Source organism: Chinchilla lanigera, unplaced genomic scaffold (assembly GCF_000276665.1).
Source record: "Chinchilla lanigera isolate Chin_1 unplaced genomic scaffold, ChiLan1.0 scaffold00073, whole genome shotgun sequence".
Lineage (NCBI taxonomy): Eukaryota > Metazoa > Chordata > Mammalia > Rodentia > Chinchillidae > Chinchilla > Chinchilla lanigera.
In genome coordinates this window covers 3,026,980-3,042,536 of record NW_004955474.1, presented here as the reverse complement: position 1 = coordinate 3,042,536, position 15,557 = coordinate 3,026,980, and the positions used below count along the sequence as shown (strand labels likewise).

Sequence of the window (15,557 nt, the reverse complement as noted above, 5' to 3'; positions counted from 1 at the left end):
AGTTGTAGGAGGATTGCTGGAGATGTGCAGTGACCTAAGTCAGGGCTTCAAACTTCTCAGAAGTTCAGTTCAGGGTACTGTTAATTTGTATATTATCTGATCTGATCTTTCTCACAATTTGATGGGTAGAAAAATGATTGGTTACCTATCCATTTCTTACCTCCAAAAGTGTTTCAAAATCTTACCCTCAGATTCTGAAAGAGAAACTAAGTAATGATGAGAAAGAAAAAAATGTGCTAGTCAGAATTCTTGTTACAGCCACATTTGGTGCAGCAGTGGTTCCTGATGGGGAAGGCGCAACGGAGGCATGAGGCAAAGCTTGATCCACATGGAACTGCTGTTTTCTGGGTCAAAACCGTCAAACACCAGTTTGTGCTATCTTATGTAACTTTCATTCTATAATAGAATTACATCTCCTCATTCTTCAAGAAGTGGCAGTTTTTCTTGGAAGTAAAATTATTTCCCAAATTAAAAATAGTGCCTTAAATACTCATAACGAATAAAGATTTTTAAAATCCCTATGCTAGATATATTAATCCTCAAAAAAGTGAGGGCATATCATTCAGGACAAAAATATTTGAACATGTGCACGAGCCTGAGTGACTAAGACTTGGTATGTAGTTTTCTATAATCAGACTTCTTACATGGACTGACCGTACCCATAATGGTGACTATCACTGACTAACAATATTGAGTGCTTCCTACTGTACCAAGCACTTTACATTCATTTCTGAGTTAATCCCACCACACTGCTATGAGGTGGGTGCTAATGTTACCCTTTTTCATAATGAGAAACCAGAGCATAGAGTTCACAGAGCTAGTGAGCACTGGCGCCATGGTCTGAAGCCAGGCTCTGTTCCACTCTTTAGATTGCCCCTGGCGTGAGAATGTCTCGCTATTTGTAGGTATTATTTCTACCCGCTGAACTTCTCAAAGAAGCTGCATAATAATCTATGCAAGGATGAGAACTTGCAATATATTCTAAGTAAAGTCCTGAGGGAAGAGAATAGGAATGTACACTGGGTGTCCAGTGAACATGGGCAGATTCAAATAGGCTCTGTGTTTGAAGCTCCATCTCTTCACCTAGCACCTCCAGAAGGGCCAGTCCACCTTCCTTGGAGGTGTCCCCCAGTCAGCTTGTAGACAAGTCTGTGTTCTCTTTAAAACTCCTTTTCTGCCTGCCTCAGTAAGCTGAAAGAATGCTCAGTTGAGAATCTAGGTTTTACATAATAGAGCGTGGCAAAAACACAACTTTCAATGATAGCAACAAAGGCTCAGGAAGGTAAATCACTGTCCCAGCAGTCAAGTGTAGAACTTCCCATTCTCGTGTCAGCGTTCTTGCTGCAGGCTGAGATTGTCAGATGACAGCTGTAAGTGAGCATCACATAATACTGGACTACTTTCCACTGAAACAAGAACGAATGTATCAAGCTCAGTCTTACCTTTTGTGGCTTCTTTTTTTTTTTTTTTTTTTGTCTCTTTGAGACAGGATCTCACAATGTAGTTCAGGCTGGCCTTGAGCTCACTTTGTAGCGCAGGCTGGTCTCGGACTCTGAACAATCCTCCTGCCTCAGCCTCCTGAGTGCTGGGATTACAGGCGTGTGCCACCACACCCAGCTTCTTACCTTTTGTGGCTTCTTAAGCAATATAAAACTTGAAAGAAAAGACCAAAAAATCACGAGGTCTTCTAAACTTATACTTTGAAACAGATGTGGAAAGGATTCCAATCCTTTGTTCTTTGTGAAACAAAAAAGTTGTGAAACCTTTCCAAAAACATGCTTCTCAATATTTTTTCACAATAGAGTAAAAATTGTAAAATTTATCCAAGAATTATGTGAACTTGCTTCTTACTGTTTCTTGTTTCACTGTATTATACAACAGCTTAAAAGAAACTTTTAGCTAAGTTTGTCATGTTATTTCCTGGAGTATCCAAAATAGGAAATATATGTAAGTAGTTTATAGTATCTAACACAGGACTCTTAACACAAAAACAAAATGCAGAAAATAAAAACTTCCTGTAAAAGAGACTATTCTAGTGCACAGGATCATGGCACAAACACTGAAATAAATGTCTTTCAATATTAAAACTCATTATTTTCTTTTAATGAAGTGCTAAACAACTAGAATAAGATCTTAAAACATTATTTAGTCAAATACCAAGGGCCATGGTAATTTCAAATGCTAGTTTTCCTCTCACTAAGGTTTAATTTGAATACCTGCAAAGTTGAAAATTATAACTTAAAATAAAAGTCCAAAGTGCCCATAAAGGATTGAACAAATAGGAGAATTAATTAGATACAAAAGATAGTTAACTAAGTTTATGAATTAAAAGTTTATTCCATCCTTGTCTTTTTAATCTATGGATGGTTTAAATGGGCCTGAGATAGTACATGTTCCCAGTTGACTTAATTAATAAGAGCTGACATAGAAAACTAAAGTTTTAATTATGTTCCTTTACCACTAAATAGATAACATTTTAAACTGTACAACAGTGAGAACTACGCCTGTCTGTTTTTATACCAGTGTGGTGCTACTGGCCAATTATCCCAATGATTTGAAATAGACCTTTTCTCTAGAGAGAATGATGGATTTACCCAGAGCCTCTGCTGCCCTCTCTGCAAGAGCCTTTTCTACCAGTAACCTTCCAACCAATGGCTCGGAGCAGGCTGATGTTGACAGAGCTGTGTGTTAATGGAAAAGGTTGACTCCAGCATGCGTGAGGCACTGGGTACCCCCCCCACACACACATATTTTTGGATTGATACAGAGTGTGATTATATAACCCCCTGTTCATTCCACTCAAATTCTAGCTGTACTTCCTTGAAATCTTTTACTTCTCCAATACAGTTTTAGCATTGTCAGAACCATGCTCTTACTGGGCAACCCAACTAGTTGAGTCACATGTCTATCACTAACATCACTTCACATAATCTAACTGGAGCTGCGTAGAAGCTCATGAGTGTCAGGACAGCTGGGCAAGGCAGCATTAGAGCGACAGTCACTCGTAGAGAGAGGCTATATACATGATCTCTAACTTGTGCACCGATCAGTTCTTCTCAGACAATTTCCCAGGTAAGCACTGCTGGGGACATCGCCAGCATGCAGTCTTACCTACAGAACTGGGAATTTGAAGTTGAAATTCTTTTTTACTCTGTTACTTTTTGATGATTACAGTGTAGAAAGGAAAATTACAAAATTAAAAATAAGTACTTGAATATTGTTTGTTTTAATATAGTAATTAAAATAGCTCAGATGTGCCATGGCTCTTAAAATACTTGTTTCACCTACAGAAAAACAAAATCGGTTGAGTCCTTAGTGAACACTATGAATATTTGCCTAGAATGTCATGCACTGTACTACATAATATCAGATGCTGCCTCTCACAACCCTTAAAGCATCAGTGAAGGAGTATTTTGGACATGTACAGTGGAAAAAGAGTTGCAGATAGACACCCAGCATGTCTGCAGTCTCATTCAGTAACATGCAGCCGCACACCACTGTCTTCCCTTCCTTCTGCCCCCACGATGACAAGTCACTGCATGTGTCACCCAGGCGGAGGGCGTGGGAGGAAGAGCGACCCTGTTAAAACAAAAGGCAAGTGGGCTAGCAGAGTTTCCCTTCCTCACCCAACAGTCAGGACAAATCTTGCTCTCGAGACATTTCCCGGGAAGGCTTCTGTCTCCTTGCACCTCATGAATGTCTCCCTCGGTGCCATGTCGCCTTGTCCATTCACGTGTTAAACCCTACCGTGTTCCCGTGACTGCTCCTGGCTCCTTTGCTTCCCGCAGGAAGAAGCCTCTCCCCTTTAGCACATTTTAGGATTATTGGGTAGACCTGACCCACGCCTTTGTAGTGCACCTGTTTGATTAACAATATGAAGGGGAATCTGTGTCATAATGAGCTTTTTTTCCCTCACGTTTGCTGTACTATCAACCTTCTTCTACATCATCTCCTTTATTTCTCAAAGAGCTTAATGATAGACATTCACAAAAGAGTTGCACAGTTAAATGTGAAGGGTAGAATAATTGAATGAATGAATATTGAAATCACAGTAGTGAATCTGTGAATATAGAGAACCCTCCCTTCGGGTTAAGAAGAGAATACACACACACACATATACACACACACACACACACACACACACACACACACACACAAGCCAGAAGAGTAGTAACCAATCCTATTGGCACATTATATTAAAAATAAAAATAAAGAACATGGTATTTTAACTTTCTGAATGAACACCTGTGACTTCAAACATATTCCATAGCAACATTAGAGCTATTGGTCAAAGGTAGAAATGCTGTATAAAGTAGGTGAACTTTGTCTTCACAGTGGTGAAGAAAACCTATTACGATTTAGTACAGTGCTGATCTAATCCTAGTTCAATTTTATTCTGTCTATATTGCCTGGGAATTTGCTTTGGCACTTACCAGATACTATAAAGTAATGACTTCAATCAGTTTCCAAATATCCACATTCCTTGTCAGTTAAGCACTTAAATCTGTAACTGGAGGGCGGAAATGGGAGTTGAAGACAATCATTGGTTAACACTCTACGATTTGATCTTGAATCTTCCCACCTCTGAAGGTGGTCACTTCAGCCCTTGCTGACTTCCATTCTTAATGTGGTCTCACTCCTTCTTTATTTCATTGTATTTTATGATTTTTGTTTTGTTATTTTGTAACAAAAGTTGAAAACTAGAGGCTATTGCTTATTTTAGGACAAAAAGTCTTAGATACAGTCATTAAGCTAGGCCTTAAATAATGCCTAGACTTTTGCTTAGGGCTAACATGTAAGGTTCTTCATAACATTATCCAGTGATATTTTTGTAATATCATTAATACAGTCATTAGAAATAACACATTAATACTATCATTACTAGTTATAACTACGGTTTTTTTTAAAAAAAGAACTGACTAGTAGTTATTGCACTATAAGGCACTAACAAACTTATAACTAATGTGGTGCTTAAAACACATGGTTAATTCACTCCCAAGAGGAAATGATAATGTTTTCTCAAACCAAAAGAACATACTTCTAGAATGTGATGTATTGCATTTACATCCCTTGGGCAAAGACATAAGTTCTATATTCACAGCAATTTGGTTGTTACAAAAATGTATATAAACATTTAAGGAAATTTAGCTTTATGTTTTAGATGCGCCATAATCTCTCTACTTTTCAAAGTTTCAAAATGCTTGAGAACTACACAGCCCTGAATTTGAAGATTCAGTTTACGAAAATATCCTTATAAATGTGTGGAACTAACCATCACTAAAACCTTAATATATGGGCCATTTTGCACTGTCAAACTGTAACTGATGTTCAGAACTGTGTGTTTAAATACTTGAATTGCTAAGTAGATGAACTGACTTGAATAACATGGCAGTTAAACATATTTCTTGGTTTAGTTAACATATTTATGAATGATTAGGCTGCTTAAACCAAGTGGAAATCAGAAAAAAGTAAATTTTAATTCTGGTGCTGACATTCATTGAATTTATTTAGCAAGCATTTACTAAGTACTGGCTTGAAACATTTTTCTGGTAATGGTTTGTTAGAAGGACGTTCGTAATACGCTGACTGTGGTCAAATGCTATATAACACAAACACCTGGAGCCAGGAAACGTAAGTGGAAGGCAGAGCTCCTTTGTGTGCTAATCCACTAAACTTGTTCAAATCCTTTACCCTCTCGAAACTTATTCACCCATTTGTAACTGAAAGGTATCTTTCCAAGAAAATAACTTACCGGGGAATAAATATGATAATAGTTGTTTTATAAGTTAGAAATCACTGTAAAAACATGACAGCAGTACCAATAAATGCAAAATATATTTTTAAAGCGACTGAACAATCTGTTAACAGTATTTGTTGATATGTAAATTGGAGCAAGCTGACAATTTTATTGTTTGACCATTAGTTTTGTTTATGCTTAAGCATGTTATGTTTATTTTCTTTTAAAATTATAAATTCCTAATAGATGTGCTACACAAAAGATGGAGCATCGTGTCTTCACCAGAAAGGGAGATCACTTTGGTGAACCTGAAAAAAGATTCAAAATATGGCTTAGGTAAGTCACCGTGAAGTTCCTGAAGATCTATGAGAATCCAAAGAAAAATAATCTGAGGCGTATCATTGACATGGAGGCAACAGCCAGGGATATAGCTCAGTGGCACAAGCACCTGCCCAGCAAGCACAAGGTCCTGAGTTCAAATCCTCATACCAAAAAAAAAAAAGTTTGCCTGTTTTTGCTGAGCATGGTAGCACATACCTGTAATCCCACTACTCAGGAGGCTGAGGCAGGAGGATCATTGCAAGTTCGAGGCCAGCCTGGGCTACAAAGTGAGCTCAAGGCTAGCCTGAACTGCATAGCAAGACCCTGTCTCAAAACAAAACAAAGACAAAACAAAACAAGATATTGAGGCAACAGCCCACTTCTGATCATGATATTAGCTGCACCCCTACTACCTACCACCCCACCCAAATCACCAGATCCCCAAGAGGAGATGCCTACAAATAATACTTCCTGGCAAATTTAAGAGATGCTTTGATGTCAAAGGCGTTACCTGCTAATCATGTTTGTGTCCATCTCCACGTTTCTGTTTCTCAAGAAGGCTGATCACTGAAAGCACCAGTATCATGAAGATCTTTTTTAAAATATGTTGACAGGATTTCAGGTTATTGGTGGAGAGAAGATGGGAAGACTGGATCTCGGTGTGTTTATCAGTTCCATTACCCCTGGAGGACCAGCTGACTTGGGCGGATGCCTAAAGCCAGGTACTTTGCCTTTCAGTAACTTCCTAAGTACTTACCAGTAGGTAGGGATGAATTTGCAAAGAGGGCAAAAGTGAAACGTGTGCCAAGCAGAACTAGTAAGGACATGACGACATCTCTAAGGTTAGGCATGAACCTCCCTTTGTTGTTGGAAATGCAGGATTGTCTATTTTTACAGGAGACCGTTTGATATCAGTGAATAGTGTGAGTTTGGAGGGGGTCAGCCACCATGCTGCAGTGGAAATTTTGCAGAATGCACCTGAAGATGTGACACTTGTTATCTCTCAGCCAAAAGAAAAACTGTCCAAAGGTAATGTGATTATTTCTTAGTTATGTGTCCTTTTTCACTTTTCACAAGCACTTCAGTACACCAGCCCACTACATTAGAAATAAGCTGCTGTTCTCCTTTCCGGTAGTTTGACATGTGCACTTCTAACTGCTTTAACTGTATGCATCAGTGTCACATTTCATTGACTGTTCCAAGGTTATCTTACTTGTTTCTGTTTAGTAATATACGCAGCAAATAGATTCATTGTGCACAATCAGTGTCCCTTTGCTGGGTGTGATGGTGCATGCCTGTAATCGCAGGTGGTCTGGAGGTTAAGTGGAGGCCAGCGTGGACCAATTAGGGAGACCCTATCTCAGAACAAAAAATAAAATACAAAGTGTAGGCAGTATAGCTCAATGTTAGAGCACTTGCCTATCATCCGTGAGACCCTGAGCTCAATCCCAGTACCACTAAAAAAAAAAAGCTGAATTCTGAGTGTGTTCCATCTCTGCTCAGGTCTAGTGGGGAATAGAATTCTTTTATCATTGGGTAATTAATATGGATATATGATAGTCATCTATGAAGTCCTGTTCATAACCTTTCTTTTAAAGAAAAGGAAAAGAACAACAAACCAGAAATTTAAAAAACAATACTGTATTTTGTCCTGCGATTAGCACATAGTGGAAGAAAAGGCACATGAAGTAGATCAAAAGCCCTGGGTTTAAGTTTTCCCTGTGTCATTTATTAGTTCTATCAATGAAATCCTCTTGAGCCACAGTTTTATTCCACGATCGTTGTGATTGAAAGAGGGGACCCTGACCACTGTCCGCTCTCCTGCCTCGCCTGCCTCCCAGAGCGGTAGGAGGAGCAGGTGTGGGCGGGTGCTTGTGAGAGAAGCGCCGACGGCCACGTGGGGGCAGCACAGTGCCCTGGAAGATGGCATGGGCTCCACAGCGCTGAGACTGTGCCTCAGGGAGGCCTGGGGCTTACGAGGCCTCACCGTGCCCAGAGACCAGATAGTGACATATTTTGTAGATTATGAAAGTGGGTAATACAACATAAAGATCTAGTACATGCCTGGGATTTATTAAGCATTTAAATATGCATTCTAGTTAGTTCATTTTTAATAATATTTTCCAAAAACAGTGAGGTGCTAGATGTGTATACATACTACATTCATATGTACACTGTTTTCATCCCAAATATAGTGGGAAATACTTTTTTGAGTTCTAATTGTGATGTGTATTTTTAAACATCTGTGTATTCAGTTAGGGCTGCCCATTAAACGGTCACTATATAAGAACACAGCCTGCCGATAGGATTTGATGAGCTGTGGGGAAGGCCTTTGGCTTAAAATTACTTGCTGCTGTATCTGCTGAAGGACCACCATTCACCTGTGTTGGTAAAAAAGTATCACTTTAAAGCTATATCATATGTCATCTCTTGGTTTTTTCAGAATATTAGGTTTCAAGCTAGGCATGGGGGTGCACACCTGTAATCCAAAACTCTGGGAGGCTGAGGCTGGAGGACCACAAGTTCAAGCCCAGCCTGGGCACATTAGCAACTTAGTGAGACCCTACCCCTACTCCAAAAAGGGCTGGGATGTGCCTCAGTGAGAGAAAGCCTGGGTGCTGGAGGGAAAAAAGAGAAACATACATACGGGTGTCTCCATCCCCCATTATCTTCTCTTACACCCTCCTCCTTTCCCCGCTTTCCTTTCCTTTTGTTCAGCTATAGTCTCTGGAAGGAACTGTGTGAGGCAGGGAACAGCGGAGACCACCAGGCTGGTGTAAAGGCAACATGGTGTGCAATTTATTGTGCCTGGGTGCAGGCAGACAGAGGGCCAAAAGGCCATCTGCAGGGAACAAAAAGAAGTGGGCCCTTTTTTACAGGCCTTGAAAAAAGGCAGGGGACATTAGGTGGGAAGAGCTTAGTAAATCTCAGTGGTCAAAGTTCTCTGGATGTTCTGCACCTTAGTGGGCAAAGTCTTTGGGGCATCCACTGTAAATGTTTGGGTGTCTTCAGATGTCTGGGTGTTCGGAAGATTCCTGTTGCATCTTATCTCTTTTACACCATCCTGTGTTTGTTGAGGGCAGCCCCGGTGCTGAGCTGAGTAGAGAACAGTGCCTGTGCTGGCAGACAGATTGGGCACTGGGAGAGTCATGTCCAAATCACTGAGAGTCTCCCTTCTACTTTCATGTCATCTTTCATGTGTATTAGGGAGAACATGCAATATTTGTCTTTGAGTTTGGTTTGTTCTGTTCAACATGATGATTCCAGATCTACCCATTTTTCCTGCAAGTGACAAAAATTCTTCCTTCTTTACAGCTGAGTAATACTCCATTGTGTATAATTTTTCATCCGTTCTTCTGTTGATGGGTAACTAGGCTGGTTGTGTATCTTGGCTGTTCTGAATTGTGGTACAGTAAACATGGACATGCAGGTGCCCCTATAATGTGCTGGCTTTAATTCCTCCAGGTGTATACAAAGGAGTGGTATATCTGGGCTGTTTTTAGTCTTTGGAGCATGCCCCATACTGATTTCTATAATGGCTGTACTAATTTACATCCACAGCAGCATTGATGGTTTCCTCTGTTCTTGAAGATAGAAGTTCTGACTGGGAGAGATGGACTCTCAATCATTTCCCTAATGGCTAAAGGTGTTGAACAGTTTTTCATGTATTTATTAACATTTGCACTTCTACTCTTGAAAAGTGTCTGTTCAATTCATTTGCCTATTTGTTGATTGAACTCCTTTATACATTCTCTGTATTAATTCTCTGTTGGAAGAATAGCTGGTGAAGATTTTCTCTCATTCAGTAGCATACCCCTTTTCTGTTCGTTGTTTCCCCTGCTGGGCAGAAATTTTAATTTACTTTAGTTCCAGCTGTTGGTTTATGCTGTTGTTTCCTATAATGTTGGAGTCATGTTCAGGAAGGCTTTGTCTGTGCCTGTGACTTCGGGTGCTTCTCCTGTCAGAGTTTAGGTCTTACGTGTATGTCTTTGATTAGTTTTGAATGGATTTGGTTTTTTATAGGGTGAGAGACAGGGAGCTAATTTCAGTCTTTAAGTAGAATCCCAGTTTTCTGGAAAATACTTTATAGAACTAATTAAGAATAAGCTGAGAAACAACTCTAGATAGTGAATATTAGTCATAACTTTAGGTGTTTATGATAAAAGATGAAAGAACATACTTCATGTAATATGACATAAAATTTCTGAAATTTTATATAGATGTCATTTTAACTGTGTTTTCTTCTATAACCTCAATATTATATCTGTGCTGTGTTTATGTGTGAACATACACAATAGATCATAGGAAATAGGAGACACTCCCACTACCCACAAAACATAAAAGCCTCTATTCTTACTGAAGTCTGGTCAGGCAAAGAAATAAGCTACAGTTGGAGTTGAGACCTCTGAGTTTCAAGGGGCCAAAATCTGTTTTTTTCCAAGAAGCAGAACATTGGGTTCCATTCTTCACCATTATTTTATCAAAGGAGTATATAAATTCAGAATAAGTTCATTTACCCCTGAGTTCCACAGAGATTTTAATTTTTTTTTAATGTTAGAGGGGATTTTCATTTTTAAGAGGTGTTTTATAGGAAATTCTTTCAGTTGTTCAAATATTTATTGTGTGGAATGTACATGGCATCATACCGTGGCCTTCGTGGAAATCACACTTTATCAGAGGAAGCAAATATTGAGCAACCGACCAAACTCTCAGTCACACCTGTGTCAGCAGGGAGTCAGAGGTGCGAAGACTTGACCCTGTGCGCAGGAGCTTTACACAGCATGAGAGTCAGAGGAGGTGGTGTTCTCAGCAGTTTCATGCATTTGTTGGTTTGTTTGTTGTTTTGCTTTACTAACCTCAACAGAAATTAAAAGCATAATATCAAATTGTGCTTGTGTGAAATTATTTCTTTAGAAAGAGATTAATCTTATGCTGTGTGGGTATTCTGTAATGTGTCTTGAATGGAGGTATATCTCAAAAGGACCTAGAAAATGACCAGTGTGCACCCCAGGCTGTTTCTCACTTACAGCTTATTGGAGAAGAGGGCTTTGTCTTGGTCCATTTTGTGCTGCTATAACAGAACACTCCAGACTGGTTACTTTATAAAGAACAGAAGTTTACTGGAGAAGCTCTGAAGGCTGGGAAGTCAGGATGAGGGGCCGCGTCTCATGAGGGCCTTTTTGCTGAGCCATCTATGGGAAAGGCAGAGGGCAGGAGGGAGTGAAGTCACAGCATGAGGCCCCTTTCAAACTGACATAAATCCACTCCTGACCTAAACAGTTCCCCTTAGAATCCACTCCCAGCGCTGTCGCATTTGGGATGAAGTTTCCAACACATGAACTTTAGGGGGACACGTTGGAATCATAGCAGCTTTCACTTTTCTTTTTGTTGCTAATCTCTAAAGTTATATGACACATGCTAGCTTATTAAAATGAATCTAATTCATGCAAGACTGATGAGGTAAGAACTAAAACTCCTCTCACCCATTTCCTAAAAAAACTATCTGGTGTGTATGTAACTTTCTGTGTGTTACAGATATTTACATGATTTATATGTGCACATTATATATATATATATATATATATAAAAAACGGTACGAGCCCTTTTACTAAAAATTTTTATACTCAGCCTATCATTTTGTATCTTGTTCATGCAATATATTCTGGACGTCAGTCAACCTATACATCTTTTAAATGGGACATTATATGTTCTGTTATGAACATATTAAAGTTCATTGAGTGTTTTTATAACATTGCAGATGTATATTTCTGGAGGTTAGGTTCCTGAAACTGGGTTAAAGAGTATGTACATTAAAGTTTTGACAAGTGCTACCAAATTGCTTTGCAAAAATTTGTAGCCTAACCTAGTACATTTGACAATTTTCACTCCACCTTCAGTGGTAGTAGTAAAATTATCATTCTCATTTTGTCCATCAAATAGGGGGGTAAAAACTGCAATGAAGTGTGTGCCTAAGCAATACTGAAACTATCTTTTCATATATTTATTAGTTATTTGTGTTTTATTTCACATTTCTAGTCCACATACTTTGCCCTTGTTGTATAAGAAGGTTTTTTTTTAAACCATCTTATTAAATTGTAGAAACTATAATAGATTCTAGTTTTTGTTGTTGGAAATATTTGCTCTTCAGTTGTCTATTATCCTTTTAACTTTTTCCTTGGTGCCACTCGCTATGTGAAACTTCTAATCTTTTTCCTTTATAAATTCACATGTGTCATTCTTTTTCACGTGTCTCTTGTTTGTGTCTTCAGAAAGTTTTCATAAGTAGCTTCTGGTAAGAATTATATATAAGGAATCTAGAGTTGCCTTCCTTGATAATTACTTGGAGTCCAGTAAATGCTGTCTGAAAAATATGTAACAAGTGTACAAAGAACTATTATATAAGTGAGGAGCGTGAGGGTTGGAGATACAGCTCATTGGTAAAGTGCTTGCTTCACATTGTGAGGCCCTGGGCTCAATCCCCAGCACTTTCCAAAAGAAAAAAAAGAGGGAACGAAGGAGTGAGGGAGAAAAGGAGCAAGAGTGCTGGCAACACAAAAGTGTAAATTATCTGGACTCCAGAAAATTTTCACAGGAGACTGATTTGAAATGAGACTTGGAGAACAGAAGTGAGATGGAGAGTTAAGACAAAAAAGGTACACATTTCAGCCAGGTGTGGTGACAGATGCTTGTAATTCCAGCAGTCACCAAGGAGGCTGAGGCAGGAGGAGCGCCATGAGCTTGAGGCCAGCCTGAACTACATAGTGAGACCTTGTCTCAAAAAAAGGTATACATTTTAAGGCAGCCATGGTGGCACACACCTGTAATCCCAACACTCAGGAGGCTGAGGCAGGAGGATCCCCTGGGGTACCTCGTGAGTTCAAGAGCAGCCTGCAATATATAGTGAGACTCTGGCTCAAAAGAGAGAGAAGAAGAGACAGGGAGAGGGAGGAAGAAAAAAGTACACATTTTAATAGAGGTTGTAAAGCACAACCAAAAGAGGGAGCAAGGAAAACCCCACCAGTGTACTCTTCGCAGGGCCCTGCTGTGACTCCGGGGCCTGGGTTAGGTGTTTTGCCTGTGTTACTTTGTAAAACTCCCCAGTGATCTTCGAAGCCTTTTGTATGAGTGTTTTGTATGAGTGTAAACACAGGCACGTGTGGCAATGACTTAATTCTCCTCTTGGGCCTTGGCTTACAGTGCCTTCTTCTCCTGTGCATTTTGCCAATGGGATGAAAAACTACGCGAAGAAGCCTTTCTACGCCCGAGACATCATAGCGGACTCTGCGGAGGACGTCCCCTGGCCACGGGGTGCCCTGAGGCACCTCACAGAAGGCTCCTGCATGCTGCTTGGGGGCCTGCGGGAAGGAAGCCTTAGTTCTCAGGACTCCAGGACAGAGAGTGCCAGCCTGTCCCCAAGCCAGGTCAATGGTTTCTTTGCCGGCCATTTAGGTGACCGAGCCTGGCAGGAATCCCAGCGTGGCAGCCCTCCCCCATCTGTAATATCCAAAGCCACTGAGAGAAAAAGGACTTCCTCTGATAGTAACCGAAGCAAATCTGGAAAGCCGGCCGTTTCTGATGCAGCAGATTACTCTGACCGTGGAGATTCGGACATGGACGAGGCCACTCACTCCAGCAGCCAAGACCACCAGACACCGAAAAAGGCATGGTTTAATTTGACTTTCTGTTTGTTCGTGTTTTCCATTAAACAAAAGAAACAACAGCAGATACGTCAAAGAGTGCTATCACTGGCTAAAAGCTGCTTTCATGATTTTGGAAAGGGAGGACAGTTATATCCTTTGCTACTAACTGCTGGCTTCTGCATTTGATGCTAACTTGGAGGGGAAGTAGACACGCTGACACTAACCCTGAGAGGACTGTGCTCTGCGATCCGACCACAACTGACTTCTTACCCTTGTTCACCTCCTGCGTGTTTAGGGAAATACGTTAGGAAAAGAGCTTCAGTATCTGAACAATTGTTCCTGGACAGGCAGTTGAATTTACTATTTATGGCCTAAACTCTTCTGAAACTTTGAATGGATACTAACAATAACAATGAAACCAGTACATGCCTAGAAATGGTAGAAAGGTCAGCTCACATTCACAAAGTTTTAGAGAGAAACCTTACGCCTTCGCTCACTGAAAATCAGCATTCCTCACAAGAAGGTTAAGCCCTTACAGACAGGGCGTAGCCATTATTCCTGTGCTTATGTTGAGTTTGCAAATGTACGCAAAGCAAACGTGAAGCCCACTCATCTCAGAGGCTCCAGTCAAGCCTACCACTTGAGATAGAGATAGATAGATGATAGATAGACAGACAGACAGACAGACATATTTAAAGAAAATGGAAGTATGTGAGGAGCTTGGAAATACAGAAAGTATTAAACAAGGATTGTGGAGAAGCTGAGTTCTAGCTGGGACGTAGGCCTCCCTCTGCCGTATCTTGCTGTTTGGCCTCGAACAAGAACTTCACCCTGGGCATTTCCTCAGCCGTGAGAAGGAATGCATTGGACTAGGTGATCTCTTAAAGACTCTTCCAACCCTTTTGTTTTTTAATACACTCTAGCTTTATTCCTTAAATATTAATTTTTTAAAATATTAATTTTAAAAATTAATTTCCTTTGTAAGTCTGTATCATGCATTACATGCACATTATATGTGTTTTAATAGTTTCCCAAAAAACACATTTGTCTTCCATTATTAATTCATTTTGACCCTAACAAGAAATCCCTTTTTGTTTTTGTTCGTTAAGGAATCTTCCTCTTCAGTGAATACATCCAACAAAATGAATTTTACACCCTTTTCTTCACCACCTCCTAAACCTGGAGATGTCTTTGAGGTTGAACTGGCTAAAAATGAGAACAGCTTGGGGATAAGTGTCACGGTACTGTTTGACAAGGTTTTCACATGTTTTCTCTTCTTCCTTCCAGCAACCTGTTCTGTGCCAACTTGCTAGTTGAGCTGTTTGCTTCAAATGGAGCACTAGTCAGATATTCACATTTTAAAATTAATGATCTTAGAGCTTTTTTAAAAATCAAATGTCGTTCGTTTTTTCCTGTTTTAAAAAAAATATATAAACACTGCCTTTCCTCCCTTTCATGCTCACTTAATCTGAAAATAAAAGATGTAAAACATAAAACGAACATACACTTGACAGTTTCCGTATGTGGACAGAGTAAGATGGACCTTTAACCTAGATCATGAATAATTAAGACCATAAGTATTATGTGTCCTTTCTCTAAAGTATATAATACTTGTAAATGTGTTTCATAGTTTAAAATTAGAGGTTCCAAAAACTATATATCTTTAAGGTAGTTTAAATATGAGCATGAGCTATCCAGTAAAATTATCTTAGAATCATACTAATGAAATTCCTATTCCTAAATTATAATTTTATCATTTACTACATTCAAAATATATTGAAAATTATGAAAAACCATTCAGAAACATAGGAGAAACAACACTGCAAGTATATTGAGATTTACAAAAAAAAAAAAAAAAA

The 15,557-nt window shown here is 39.5% G+C and overlaps 1 protein-coding gene across 13 annotated transcripts in view; it reads left to right on the top strand.

Moving 5' to 3' along the window:
* Positions 1–15,557, top strand: part of Ptpn13 (protein tyrosine phosphatase, non-receptor type 13 (APO-1/CD95 (Fas)-associated phosphatase)) — a 152,412-nt gene that overhangs the window by 97,984 nt on the left and 38,871 nt on the right. For 8 of the 13 annotated variants that reach the window (XM_013502743.1, XM_005401347.2, XM_013502741.1 and 5 more), the window contains 5 exons: positions 5,984–6,073; positions 6,673–6,780; positions 6,956–7,087; positions 13,256–13,719; positions 14,808–14,954. In XM_013502743.1, the coding sequence (XP_013358197.1) occupies positions 5,984–6,073; positions 6,673–6,780; positions 6,956–7,087; positions 13,256–13,719; positions 14,808–14,954 (941 nt within the window). The remainder of the gene's footprint in view (positions 1–5,983; positions 6,074–6,672; positions 6,781–6,955; positions 7,088–13,255; positions 13,720–14,807; positions 14,955–15,557) is intronic. The other 5 variants (XM_005401354.2, XM_005401349.2, XM_005401348.2 and 2 more) reach the window with 1 other exon arrangement.